This window comes from Alosa sapidissima, chromosome 16 (genome assembly GCF_018492685.1).
Source record: "Alosa sapidissima isolate fAloSap1 chromosome 16, fAloSap1.pri, whole genome shotgun sequence".
Classification (NCBI taxonomy): Eukaryota; Metazoa; Chordata; class Actinopteri; order Clupeiformes; family Clupeidae; genus Alosa; species Alosa sapidissima.
In genome coordinates this window covers 27,352,589-27,365,492 of record NC_055972.1, presented here as the reverse complement: position 1 = coordinate 27,365,492, position 12,904 = coordinate 27,352,589, and the positions used below count along the sequence as shown (strand labels likewise).

At 40.5% G+C, this 12,904-nt stretch overlaps 1 protein-coding gene across 4 annotated transcripts in view; it reads left to right on the top strand.

Moving 5' to 3' along the window:
- Positions 1-12,904, top strand: part of acoxl (acyl-CoA oxidase-like) — a 39,884-nt gene that overhangs the window by 297 nt on the left and 26,683 nt on the right. The window contains exons 2-11 of one of the 4 annotated variants that reach the window (XM_042066287.1): positions 176-323; positions 709-805; positions 895-984; positions 1,208-1,294; positions 1,489-1,587; positions 2,061-2,175; positions 2,463-2,549; positions 3,537-3,609; positions 4,366-4,498; positions 10,412-10,446. In XM_042066287.1, the coding sequence (XP_041922221.1) occupies positions 208-323; positions 709-805; positions 895-984; positions 1,208-1,294; positions 1,489-1,587; positions 2,061-2,175; positions 2,463-2,549; positions 3,537-3,609; positions 4,366-4,498; positions 10,412-10,446 (932 nt within the window). In that variant the 5' untranslated portion in view covers positions 176-207. Of the gene's footprint in view, positions 1-42; positions 324-708; positions 806-894; positions 985-1,207; positions 1,295-1,488; positions 1,588-2,060; positions 2,176-2,462; positions 2,550-3,536; positions 3,610-4,365; positions 4,499-10,411; positions 10,447-12,904 lie in introns of those variants that run through there. The other 3 variants (XM_042066285.1, XR_006023402.1, XM_042066288.1) reach the window with 3 other exon arrangements.

Below are 12,904 nucleotides of genomic sequence, written 5' to 3'. Positions count from 1 at the left end.
TATTTAAATAGAATTGTAGGAAATGCATTTTCAGTCTAGTCAACGCTAGTCGATGAATCTTTCTGTGCTAACTGCACTGTTAACATTATGAAGCAAATGTAGTCTACCCCGTGACATCACTAGGCTAACACGGAAGTTCCGCCCTGTACAGTCATCTTCAATGGTGTGCCGACAGATAGGGAAATCACATCTGGAAAAAACGCTTCTATGGCTGAAAAATATTCCTCTACCACCCTCGCGAAATACCTTGATGGAGAATTCTGGGAAGTTAAGGATCAAATTAGGAGAGAAATCTCCATCTGTGAATTGTTTCAATCAAACAGGTAACTTAGCTTTTTAGGCTACATTGTTTAAATGGGTTTTCGTAAAAAGCTGCCTGTGAGCTGTTGCACCGTCGTCGTTTCCCAATGTGAACTTTTCCGATATTTATGTAGGTGAGACTATCCTTGGCCTTACGAGCTTTAGTAGACTAACCTGTATTGACCATATAGCTTAATTTGTAAAGTTGCAGTTTGAAACATCGCAAAGGACTGTTATCTCAACGTTTCTTAATTATATTTTAGGTTATATTTATGGTAGATCGCTCTTAACTTTTTTACATATAGCCTACAAGACATAGGTTATTATCTTGATCAGTCCCTTGTTGTTGGCAGAATGATGGAATACGGTAGACTAGGCTACACTTAAACGTTTCTATTTGTTCAACAGTTACGACCTCACTCTGGACGAGACAAGGGACTTGACAGTCGAGAGACTCCACTACTTTTTAAAACTGCCACTGATACGAAGCCAGCTCATAGACCAGGTGGATAAAACTCGCACAACAGTAATTGTAAATAGTTAATGCGCATATGTTGTTGGCAGCTTTTAATCCATGTTGTTATGAAAATACAGGTAAAGGAAGATGGCCAGAGGGGCTTTCTGGCTAAAAGCCTGGGAATCACAGAGCTTCTGTGCTCTGCAGATATGGCAACTGGAGTAAAGGTAGGCCATCTTCTCACATTTCCACACGTCAGGCAGCACAATATGAATTCAATCCAACACACCTTAACTGAGTCAACAGCTTCAAGCTTTGGTATCCCCCACCCCACCCCAGGCCTGAGAGTATTTGCATGATATTTTCATATGTAATATTTTAATGTGTAATTCAGTTGGTCTGGTGTGCTACATTTGATATCTTATTGTACTCATGCCTTGACATTTGCAGTTGGGTGTCGTTTGTGGACTATATGGGGGTGCCGTCACCAACCTAGGGAGCTCAGTGCAAAAGGAGCGGTGGTACTTACCTGTGTCGGTACGGAATGGTCCTGGTCAGATTCCATGGTGTAACAGCAACAAGTATTTAGCAAACGCAATTCTCTAAGAATGTATGTTGCTTTCTGTATATTTGAATATATTAGGGTGAGTATGACATGACTCTGGTGTTTTTTATGTGTCTGTGTGTCTCTGTGTGTCTGTGTCTGTGTCTGTATTTGAATGGGATGTCAGGAGCTGAAGTTTACTGGGATGTTTGCCATGACCGAGAGAGGGCACGGGAGCAATGTCCGTGGAATCCTGACTGAAGCCCATTATCAACCTTCCACTCAGGTAATTGTTGGTCACACTATTAAAGATTGAGTTCATGATCATGAAGGCTGTTGTTGGACTCAACAGCCAATAAAATGACACCCACCCTCCCGTTCAGTAATGCAGGGAATTTAGTGGGCCTTTTAAGAGTGGCGCTGACATGCCATATTCTGGGGTCATACCTCTTTAAACATTGACATATATACAACCACACCGGATAACTGGATTTATTATATTATTCCAGCACTTACAAAATCTTAATAATTTATTAATAACTTTATACGTCTTTATACGTAATGTAACAGGAATACTACATTAAGTAGCCTATTCTTAACTTCATAGAACTGTTGAAAATTGTCATGGGAAAAAATATTGTAATCTAAATACGAGCCAAGTGTATGTGCTTCATGCACTATTTTTATTAAGCCATTTACTTTATTGCAATGAGCCACGGTTGAGTGGAAAACTGAAGTTTTGTGTTCTCTTTTCTGTAGGAGTTCATCATCCACACACCATGCGAGGATGCTCAGAAGATGTACATTGGCAATTCAATGAAGGGAAACTTTGCCGCTGTGTTTGCTCAGCTTACTGTAAATGGAGAGTCTCAAGGTACTCTCTTTTTCTATCACTCTATTCTCTCTGTCTTTCTCCTTCAGTCTCTCTCTCTCTTTCTTTCCTCTTCACTCTCTCAGTCTCTCTTTTCTCTCTCAGTCCCTTTGTCTCTTTCTCTCTCAGTCGCTCAGTCTCTCTCTCTGTCTCTCTCTTTCTCTCTCCATCTCTCCTTCTCCCTCTCTCTCTCTCTCTCTCTCTCTCTCTCTCTCTCTCTCTCTCTCTCTCTCTCTCTCTCTCCATTCCCTCCTGTCTGTTGTCCTGAGGATCTCTGTGTCTCGTCTCAGGTCCGCACTGTTTCGTGGTCCCCATCCGAGATGAGGACAAGACCATGCACCCTGGAGTCACCGCTATTGACATGAAGCACAAGGAAGGTGAGGTTTGCGCTCATTGTCTCCAGTCATGCTTTTTAGATTAGATTAGATTAAATTAAATTAAATTAGATTCAACTTTGTCATTGTGCAGAGTACATGTACAGAGACAACGAAATGCAGTTTGCATCTAATCAGAAGTGCAAAAAAAGCAGGAAAGTGCAATGTGATACTCACAGTATAGACAGGTGTTGCAGTATAAACATATAAGACATACAGTATAGTGCCGTGTAGACAGTAGTAAACAGTTAAGAAAATGGTATGGCTTACAGTCAGACAAGTTAAATGCAAATATAAATATGTGCAATGTATTAGCAGTAGCCTTACTCCCATTAATCCTCACTCCCATGATCCGAGTCACGGCACCACTGTAACAGAGGTCGTAATTTGTCCGCCGCTCACGGCCCTTGAACCCGCCACCTCAACACACACCGGCATGGGAGTCGAACGCTCTAACCACTGAGCTAAAAACCCAGGCTTCCAACTCAGCAGTTAGAAGCGTTCTTAAGGTTAGGGCTGTGAGAATTTACACGGGCAACTAGCAAGCTAGCTCAGTTCACCTCCGTTACTCTGCTTAGGTTTACAGTAGGACTGGGTATTTCAAGGAAAATGTACATACACTGCCATTTCTAACCTCTTACTAACCAAAGTTCCTTCTCACTATTCATCCTGATTTGTCCTGTCCTGTCCTGATTTGTGGCGATTGTTTGTCTGTGATGAACACGTACCATATGCACATGGCCACAAGGCGTTCATTAAAGTCATGTTTTTTTTATTTTGTATCTTCCAAGGTAAATTTGTGAAATGATTATGATATTATGTATTTGATATTGATATATCATATAGTCCATTGCATCATTAGTCCATTAGGTCCCTTAGTTGGATGCTGTGTTAGTTGGATTGATTTTATTATTATTATTTTTAAATATATATCTGTTCCCCATGTTTTGGGTGTAGTTGAGAGTAATATATATATCTTTGTTAATACAGGCCTTCATGGAGTTGACAATGGGATACTGATATTCAACAAAGTTAGGATACCACGGGAAAACCTTCTTAACAAGTGAGTTTAAACATTTCACTTAGACTTATTAGACTCAACTTTATTGTCATTGTGCAGAGTACAAGTAAAAAGACAACGAAAAGCAGTTTGCGTCTAACCAGAAGTGCAAAAAAAGCAGAAAAGTGCAATGTGATATACAAAGTATAGACAGGTGGTGCCTAGACAGGTCAAGAAATATAGTGCAGTGTAGACAGTAGTATACAGTTTATTTACAGAAGGTGGTTTAGAGTAATATAAATTAAATATAAATATGTGCAGTGTATTAGCAGTGACCTTATAAGAGCAGAATAAATATGGCTATCTAATATGAACAATGTATGAACAACATGTACAGATATATGCAATGTACAGAATGTACAGCTATGTGCAGTGTGGTAATAGTACCATTGTAGTGCAGAAACAGTAACATTATAAGAGTAGTAAGAATAAGTGTATTTGCAGGATGGATAGTATGAAGAGCAGTAGAATATGGTTATGTATTAGTGTAATTATAGTATGTACATTTGTAAATAAATAGAACACTATGGGTGGGATAGGCAGTGCAATTGTCCGGGGAGGGTTGGTGGGGGGCTTAGTTGGTTGTTTGTCACCGGGATGCAGAGCTAGAGTTCAGTAGGGTGACCGCCGCAGGAAAGAAGCTTCCTCTGAACCTGCTGGTTATGACATTCATCAGAGTTATAAAATATGTGTGCTTGGTTTCTGAATGAAAGGACTAATATGGTGTGTGTGTGTTTGTTTGTGTTTGTCATGGTCTAGGTTTGGTACAGTTTCTGAGGATGGAGTGTACTCCTCTCCGATTCAGAGCAAGAGCAGACGCTTCAACGCCATGCTGGCGGCTCTGACACCCACGCGCCTCGGCCTCACTGTCCAGGCCATGGCAGCCATGAAGGTAAGGACAACACATCTTCCCATCACTTAGATGAACGCAGTTTTTTTAACATGCAAATTAGATTTGGGGAAGCTTGGGGTAAAACACTGACCACTGACCAACTCACTAGGTTAAGCCAAAGTCCATATAGGCAAATGTCACCACTCGGCGGCCATCTTGGTAACTGCTTCGGGCAGTTATTTTGGTTATTTTAAGATTACATCAATCATGTTTCCAACAATGCGGTTGGTTACTTACATTACAGGAAGGGGCAGGATATGTGTAGACAACTGTGGAATATAGGCCATGAAAGGCTGTTCAGCCAGCACATTTATTTCCAGAGGCGTGTCAGTAATGACATCTTCTTTTATATTTTGCTCCTTTCGAGTTCACTCTGACACTAAATATCTTGTTTATGCCCAACAGGGTAACTCCTTATACAACTTGATACAAACACACACACATAAATTGTTCAGCATTTTAACATGCTCATTTACTAGGCATAACACCCAACCAGGTCCGTGTAAACAGGTACGCTGAAACAATCTAGGTGATGGTCCGTCAGAAATGTTTGTGCTGGCTGAAAAGCCTTCCAGGAAGTGCGTGGCGTATAGACAGTTGGAGTACTGTGTATCGTTATAATAATAATAATAATAATAATAATAATAAGCTTTATTTGTATAGCACCTTTCATACACAGAATGCACCTCAAAGTGCTTTACATTTGAAGCATGTAACACAATAATAGTCAGTCAGTCATTATCAATCACTTTTCTTTGCTGTTTATGATCTACTCAGCAACATATCAAAAATATAGAAAATTACGTCATAAGACTGGCAGCCTTAACCCTCTTTCCCCCCACAAGCACGCCATATGGCAACTGTGGCAAAAAAACTCCCATATTCCAGGAAGAAACCTTGAGCAGAACCTGACTTAATAGGGGGAGCCCATCTGCTTCTGGCTGGCTGCGCCCTCCAATAGTAGCAGATGTAGAATAATCTGAAAATGTAGTCTACAGGATAAGATGAGTTAACTAAAAGCTTTCCTGTACAGGTATGTTTTCAGATCTTTTTAAAAAATATTTACTGAACTCGCCTGCTTGATGTACAGAGACAGGGTGTTCCATAGTTTGGGGGCATAATGGATAAACGCAGCTTCTCCACTTTGTTTGTGGAGCACTTTGGGTACGATTAAAAGATTAGAATTGGATGATCTAAGTTTCCTTTGTGGTTGATAAGATATTAAAAGCTCAGAGATATATGAAGGTGCTATGCCATTCAGAGCTTTGTAAGTAATTAACATAACCTTAAAATCAATTCTATAGGAAATAGGGAGCCAGTGCAGTTCAGCCAACACAGGGGTGATGTGTTCTCTCTTCTTAGTCTTAGTTAAAAGTCTAGCCGCAGAGTTCTGTATGAGTGCCAATTTCTTTAGATGTTTTTTGGGAAGACCAGTGAAAAGTGCATTGCAGTAGTCTAACCTGCTAGTGATAAAGGCGTGAATTAGTTTTTCTGCATCTTGTTGAGTTAAAAAGGGCCGCACTTTGGCAATGTTTCTCAAGTGGAAATAGGCTGTCTGAGTAACTTTACTGATATGGGGCTTAAAACTTAACTATGCATCTAAGATGACACCGAGGCTTGTTACTTTTGGTTTGACCTGGTGTGCCAAGTTCCCCAGATTACTAAGAATAATATCTCGCTTTAGTTTTGGTCCAACCAGAAGTACCTCTGTTTTGTCATCATTTAGTTTCAAAAAGTTTTTGCTCATCCACTGATTAATGGAGGTTAGGCATGCAGTGAGGGAGCAAAGGCCATCTGGGTTAGTTGGCTCCACAGAAATATACAATTGGGTATCATCTGCGTAGCTGTGGAAGTTTACATTATGCTGACTTATGACGTTTCCCAATGGAAGCATATATAGAGAAAATAGCAGGGGACCAAGGCAGCTCCCCTGGGCCACACCAAAAGGCAAGTCATGTTTTTCAGATACATGATCTCCTAGACTGATATAAAAATCTCTGCCAGTAATGTAGGTTTGAAACCAGTTTAGAGCATTATCAGAGAGACCCACCCACTTCGCAAGGCGGTGAATTAGGATGCTATGATCAATGGTGTCAAATGCCGCACTCAAATCCAGAAGAATAAGGATTGAGACTTTGTTTGAGTCGGTAGCTAGTCTGAGATCATTGACTATTTTTACTAGAGCCGTTTCTGTGCTGTGATTTGATCTAAAACCTGATTGGAATTTTTCAAGGATACTGTTGAGGAAGGTATTTAACTGATTACAAACAACTTTTTCAAGTACTTTGCTCAAAAACGATAGATTTGATATAGGCCTGTAGTTGCTCAGATTGGTATGGTCAAGATTTGACTTTTTAAGTAAAGGTTTCACAACAGCGGTTTTAAAAGCAGTTGGAAATATACCTGTTTCTAATGAGGTATTTATTACCTTGAGAAAAAAGGGAGCTAAGCTATCATATACTTTTTTGAGGAATGTAGTAGGGATTGGATCTAAAACACATGTTGAGGAGCCGGTTTGAGTTATAATTTTACCAAGCTCAGATTGAGTAATAGTGCTAAAGGACCTTAATTTTGGGGGGCTGTTTTTGGGTGTACTATCAAACATATTACTTGTGTTACCAATAGCCTCCCTTATAGAAATGACTTTGTTTTTGAAGAAGTCTGCAAATTCTTCGCATCTTAGAGAGGATGCCTGACTGAGTGTATCAAAAGGTGTTTGATGCAATAGCCTATCAATGGTAGAGAACAACACCCTAGAGTTTCCACTGTTTTCAGCAATTACCTTAGAGAAGTGGTTCCTCCTCTCATTCCGAATAGCTCTATTATAATTTGCCATTTTTTCTTTTAGAATGGCACGGTGAACCTGTAACTTAGTTTTTCTCCATGTTCTCTCAGCTTTCCTACATGATCTTTTTAGATCATGGATATTTTCGTTCATCCAAGGTGTCAGTTTGCTACAGGGCCTTTTTTTAGTCTTTAAGGGTGCCACTCTGTCAAGCAGAGCGCCTAATTCACGATTGAGAGCCTCTACCATTTGATCAATGGGATGATGTAAAATATCTAAATTTATGGAGTCTATAAGAGCTATGAACTGCTGTTCTGCTCTAATGTCCAAGAGTCGCGATTTGATTGCAATTTCGGGATGAATTTTTGGAGTATGTAGTACTATATTAAAAGATACACAATGATGATCAGACATATTTATATCATTTACTGATAAGTCTGTGACTTCTATCCCTCTAGAAATGACTAGATCGAGGGTGTTGCCAAGGTTGTGGGTGGGTCCTGTAACATGCTGCTTTAGCTCTAAACTGTCCAACACATTAAGGAACTTACTGGCTTTAGCATCAGTTGTCTTATTGACATGAATATTGAAGTCGCCATTTACAATTATCCGATCATAGCTAGTGATGATGAGCGACATAAGTTCAGAAAACTGGTCGAGAAAGCCAGTCCATAGTTTAGGAGGGCGGTATAAGGTTAATAGAAGTACAGCTGGGTCAGCCTTCAGAATGAGGGCAATATACTCAAAGGAAGCGAATTCGGCAAAGTTGACTCGTGTGCAACTATATTTGTTTGAGAGAATGGAGGCAATTCCACCACCTCGTTTGCCTTGTCTAATTGAGTGGAAGAAATTATAATTTGGGGGACAAGTCTCAACAAGAACAGCTTCGCTGTCTGAAGTCAGCCAGGTTTCAACAAGAAACAGAAAATCCAATTTTTTTTCACTAATAAAATCATTGATTGCAAAGGTTTTGGTAGTAAGTGCACCTATATTTAGTAAACCCATGTTAGCTGAAAATGCCTCTGGCTTTTGAGGAATATGCTGAGGTATGGAAAGAATATTTGTTAGGTTTCTAGTTTTAAATTTGTCTTTTCTTTTTACTATACGTTGGGTAGAAATCAACGTTGGAATAGAACTATAAGCATAAGTCATGCTATTGCATGACACAGCTTGATCTATGGTAGTAGTATTGTATGTTACCCTGCAGAAAACATTCTCAGACTCATCCACATGTATAATGCCATTCGAATCAATACCTGGGGGGCGTGAATCTGTAATATTTTCTACAGAATGTCAATGCCTCAGTGTGGATGCTATGTTGTCAGAGAGTAGCCTGGCTCCATGTTGGTTTGGGTGGAGACCATCACGCTTCAGCATACTGGGCCTCTCCCAGAACAAGCCCCAGTTGTTGACATAGGGGATGCTTAGGGAAGCGCAGTAGCGTTTGAGCCAGGTGTGGAGATCGAACAGTCTGGACCATCTCTCAGCACCTTTTCTGTAGGTAGGGAGAGGCCCAGAGATGACAAAGCGTTTTTCTGTGCCCATCAGAGTGGTGATGAGAGTTTTATAAAGTCTCTGATTGAGCTCTCCTCTGGTATGATTCTATAGCGGGACCCTTTTGATAGAGGGCGCTGTGGCGCCACCACTGCAAGTATGACCCTTTATAGTAAAAATTCAAAAGACAGTGTAACCATATCCAGGAGCGAGACAGAGTTGAACAATTCTCAATAGAGGAGCCTCAAATAATTGCAGAGGTGCTCTGAGCTCTTCTTAAAACATATGGAGTAGGTTCAAGGTCCCTGCTATCACAGTGCTGAGTCAATAGAACACCTTGCCCTCAAAGAGATTCCACTGTGTGTCACATTAACCCTACCTGACTCCCACCTGGGACAGCAAGCCCAAACAGCTTGATGCTGTGAGTTGTAAAAACAAGGAGTTAGGTGTGGATGTTAATTTTCACTGCATTCGGTGTACACTACGGCTTCTGAGGTGCTATATTTGAATATACAAAGTTTATTTGATTTGATTTGTGCATTTATGTGTCTGTGAGTTATCACGTCCTGCTCCTATTCTACAAATGACTTTGATCACTGTGTTAGGGAAGGGTACCGAAGTCACATATTCATGAGATATTATGCAACCCTAAGTAAGATTACTGGAATACCATTGCTTAAATTACATTTAATTTAATGCATATACGGTTACGTTTGTCACCTTGTTTTTTTGGTTGCCATAAATACTGTAAGTGCCATGGGTGAGTCATGGTCTTTGAACTGCAGACAGGATGTCCTTGCTTGGTAGGCCACTGGTAAATAAAGCTTACAAAAACTTCACAAGTAAAAAAAAACAAAAAAAAACAAATTGCTATTGTCTCCATGAATAAACTAGGGAGTTTGCTATTTGCTACTTTCACATTACTTGTAAATAATGTAATCAAAAAACGAGATGTTAAAATTACTTACTTAAAATTAGTTACTGCGGAGTTCACTGTTTTTTGGCATGTTGTCACTTAGGTCAATACTGAATACTGTCTGAAAGATGAACCATTGGTTTTAAAGCACATCTCAAACTGAAAGGCTTTTGCTATGAGTACAAGTACCATACCTAACTGACACTAAACACTCATGATATTGCTTAGCTGTAGCTAATAAAACAGTGCATTTGTTCATTTATCTTCATGCATCACATTTTAATCTACTCCTGACACTCAGGTTTTTGTTTTGCACAAATTTGCGCATAAGTGTGCTTGCGTGAGTTGCATGAGGATTTGTACTCATTTAGATTTATCTCCACATTGCTTAGAGGATTTTTCTATTTCATGTTTACAATTGTTAGCAATTATGTAAGTGATTTCTGTAGGTCATGTTCTTGCATTTCTTTGTTTGATAAACACATCTTCGTAACTCGTTTTTAGTTAGTAAGTTTGTGTCATCCACTGTGTGTGTGTGTGTGTGTGTGTGTGTGTGTGTGTGTGTGTGTGTGTGTGTGTGTGTGTGTGTGTGTGTGTGTGTGTGTGTGTGTGTGTGTGTGTGTGTGTGTGTGTGTGTGTGTGCTTGCAGACACGAGAGTGTGGCATGTGGGTGTGAATCTGTTTTTGATGTTTGATGTTGTCTTTCCTCCTCTTGCAGTTGGGGCTCATCATTGCAGTACGCTACAGTCACAGGTACAGTGCCTGATTTCCTCTCAAGTTCTCAGTGGTGAACAATCCCTGTAAAACCTGTTCTAGACCAGTGTACCACCAAAGAATGTGTAGACTGGTACTGAGTTTTCCTGAACCTTCCTAACCTCGAGTCATTCATAAGTCACCCTTTATGTTTCGAGGTGTCTCCCAGAAAGTCCTTAGCTAATATATAAAAGATACTTTCACAAAGTTGATCTGGACCCCTCTTTTTTGTTGTTGATCGTTTTTACATGTTTTACATTAAGTTTTCACATATTTAACAATATTTAAGGTGCTTAAAATCTTTCGTTATTGCTTTGATGTACGCACTGACTATGATGTATGACCAAGATATATATTCATACATCTATTAAATTGTGCTTTAATAGATAAAAAAAACATTGATATAAGTTAATACTACCAAAGCTGTAGAAATGTAATCCCTTGCGAATACAAATCTCTGAGTAACATCTAGCCTACAGTAGTCCTTATTCTGGAGCTTGTTTATTTCAACTCGCATAGTATGTGTTGTTGATGCACCTCATTATGGTCACCTGTCCTCCAATCTAGGTCATGCCAATCCAACTCATCTCAATCATGCTTAAACTTGACATAACATGAATTTGTTATACATATTATTACATGTTATACATGTTATCACATATTCAGCCTCTAACTGTATACATAGGAAGGTTTCTCTAACTTACACACATACACACGCTAAACGTCACAGAGAATGGCTCTGAGTTATTTAATAGTATGTAAATAGACTTATAATTAAGTCAATAGCTGTGGTTAGTTAGACAATGTCCAGAGTGATAAGTAAACATTTTTGCATGGCAGGTTGCATGCGATTGTAGTTATTTAAATAATATATCGGTCATGTTAGTGGTGGATGATACACACCTGTGTTTTTATGCAACAAGAACATCAATGATCAAAAAAAACCAAGACCCAAATCATTTGAGATTCAACCCCCAAAACAATGCGTGGCTATGACGCTCAGGGCTCACCGCAGAGAACATCCCGTGCACAGGGAGTCTCTGCTCTCTGTGTGTGTGTGTGTGTGTGTTCCCCACTCTGTTTTCGAGCTCCTCTCCTCTCTTCTCTTCTGACAGTGCTGCTGCTGTTACTGCTGCTGCCTCCTCACATGTGGTCGCCCCCGTCTCAGACAAGTGTAGGCCTGAGGAGGGGGTGGAATGCGTGGGCAGGGGATTGTCTAAGCGCCTGGCATCCCCGTAAACACGATGAGAGAGAGAGAGAGTGGTAAAAAGAGAGAGACATTTAGTGCTGATGGATGGATGCTGATCTCTGCATCTCGGAATCCTCACACTACGCCCACTGAACTCTCCCCACAGGCCTTCCACCGACACATGAAGAGAGGCAGCTGTACACACACACACACACACACACACACAATGATTGACAGGATCTTTTTACACTGCAAGACATTTACATTTATTCATTTAGCAGACGCTTTTATCCAAAGCGACTTATGTCAATTATAATATAAGGGCCATTCTCCCCAGAGCAACTTGCAAATGCCTTGTTCAAGGGAAGTGCTTGTCCAAGTGGAAGCCGGGAATTGAACCTACAACTTTTCAGGCTACTGCATGCAAACCCAGCTCCGTAGCCACTATGCTACCACCGCCCCACATGTATTGTGCCCTCTCACCCATTTCTATTCCTGTATTCATACTGTATAACAACTCTCTCTACTGTGGTGCCACACACAAGTTCATTTCTACATGTAGGTCTACAGTACTATAGGAAACTTAGACCATCAGTCCATTCATTTATCACACACATTATCCTGTAGTGTCCTGTGAGATTGGTAGGGTGTCTTCCTCCCCTGAATGAAATTGTTTTCTGTTGTTTGTTTGCCACAAGCTACAGAGAAAGGGAGGAAGGTAGTAGTAGTGTGAGTGTGTGTGTGTGTGTGTGTGTGTGTGTGCGCGCACGCGCCAAGAGAGAGGCTGCGGGGGCCTGTGTTTATGAGGACTTCCCCTCAGAGTTGCAAAACACAGGTGCGCTTGATTCTGTGGTCAGGAGAGGGGTCATAGAAGATGGCTGACAAACCTCTACAGTAGACGCCAAAGTCTCCATCAGCCCTGTGCATCTCTCTGGTTAGAGCATCTGGAACACCTTTAAACCCAAGAAGTGCAGTTTCCCCCACAACATTATACCTTGTTTATGAGAATGCTTACTGTGTAGTTCTCAGGCCATCTACCCAGAAAAAACAGGATAGTTAGGACATGTTTGAGAATGCTCATTGTTTTAGTTTTTACAATTCTCACTCATTTACACCAGAAGCGCAAAACAATGGACTAGCAGTCATTAAAAACAAAAACACTCTGAAAGTCATGTAAACTTTGCCTCGTAAATAACTACTGTATAGTGCCCCCACCTACCCCTGGTCTAAAGAACACTCCATTCTCCTCATGCTGCACCCCCTCCCAAT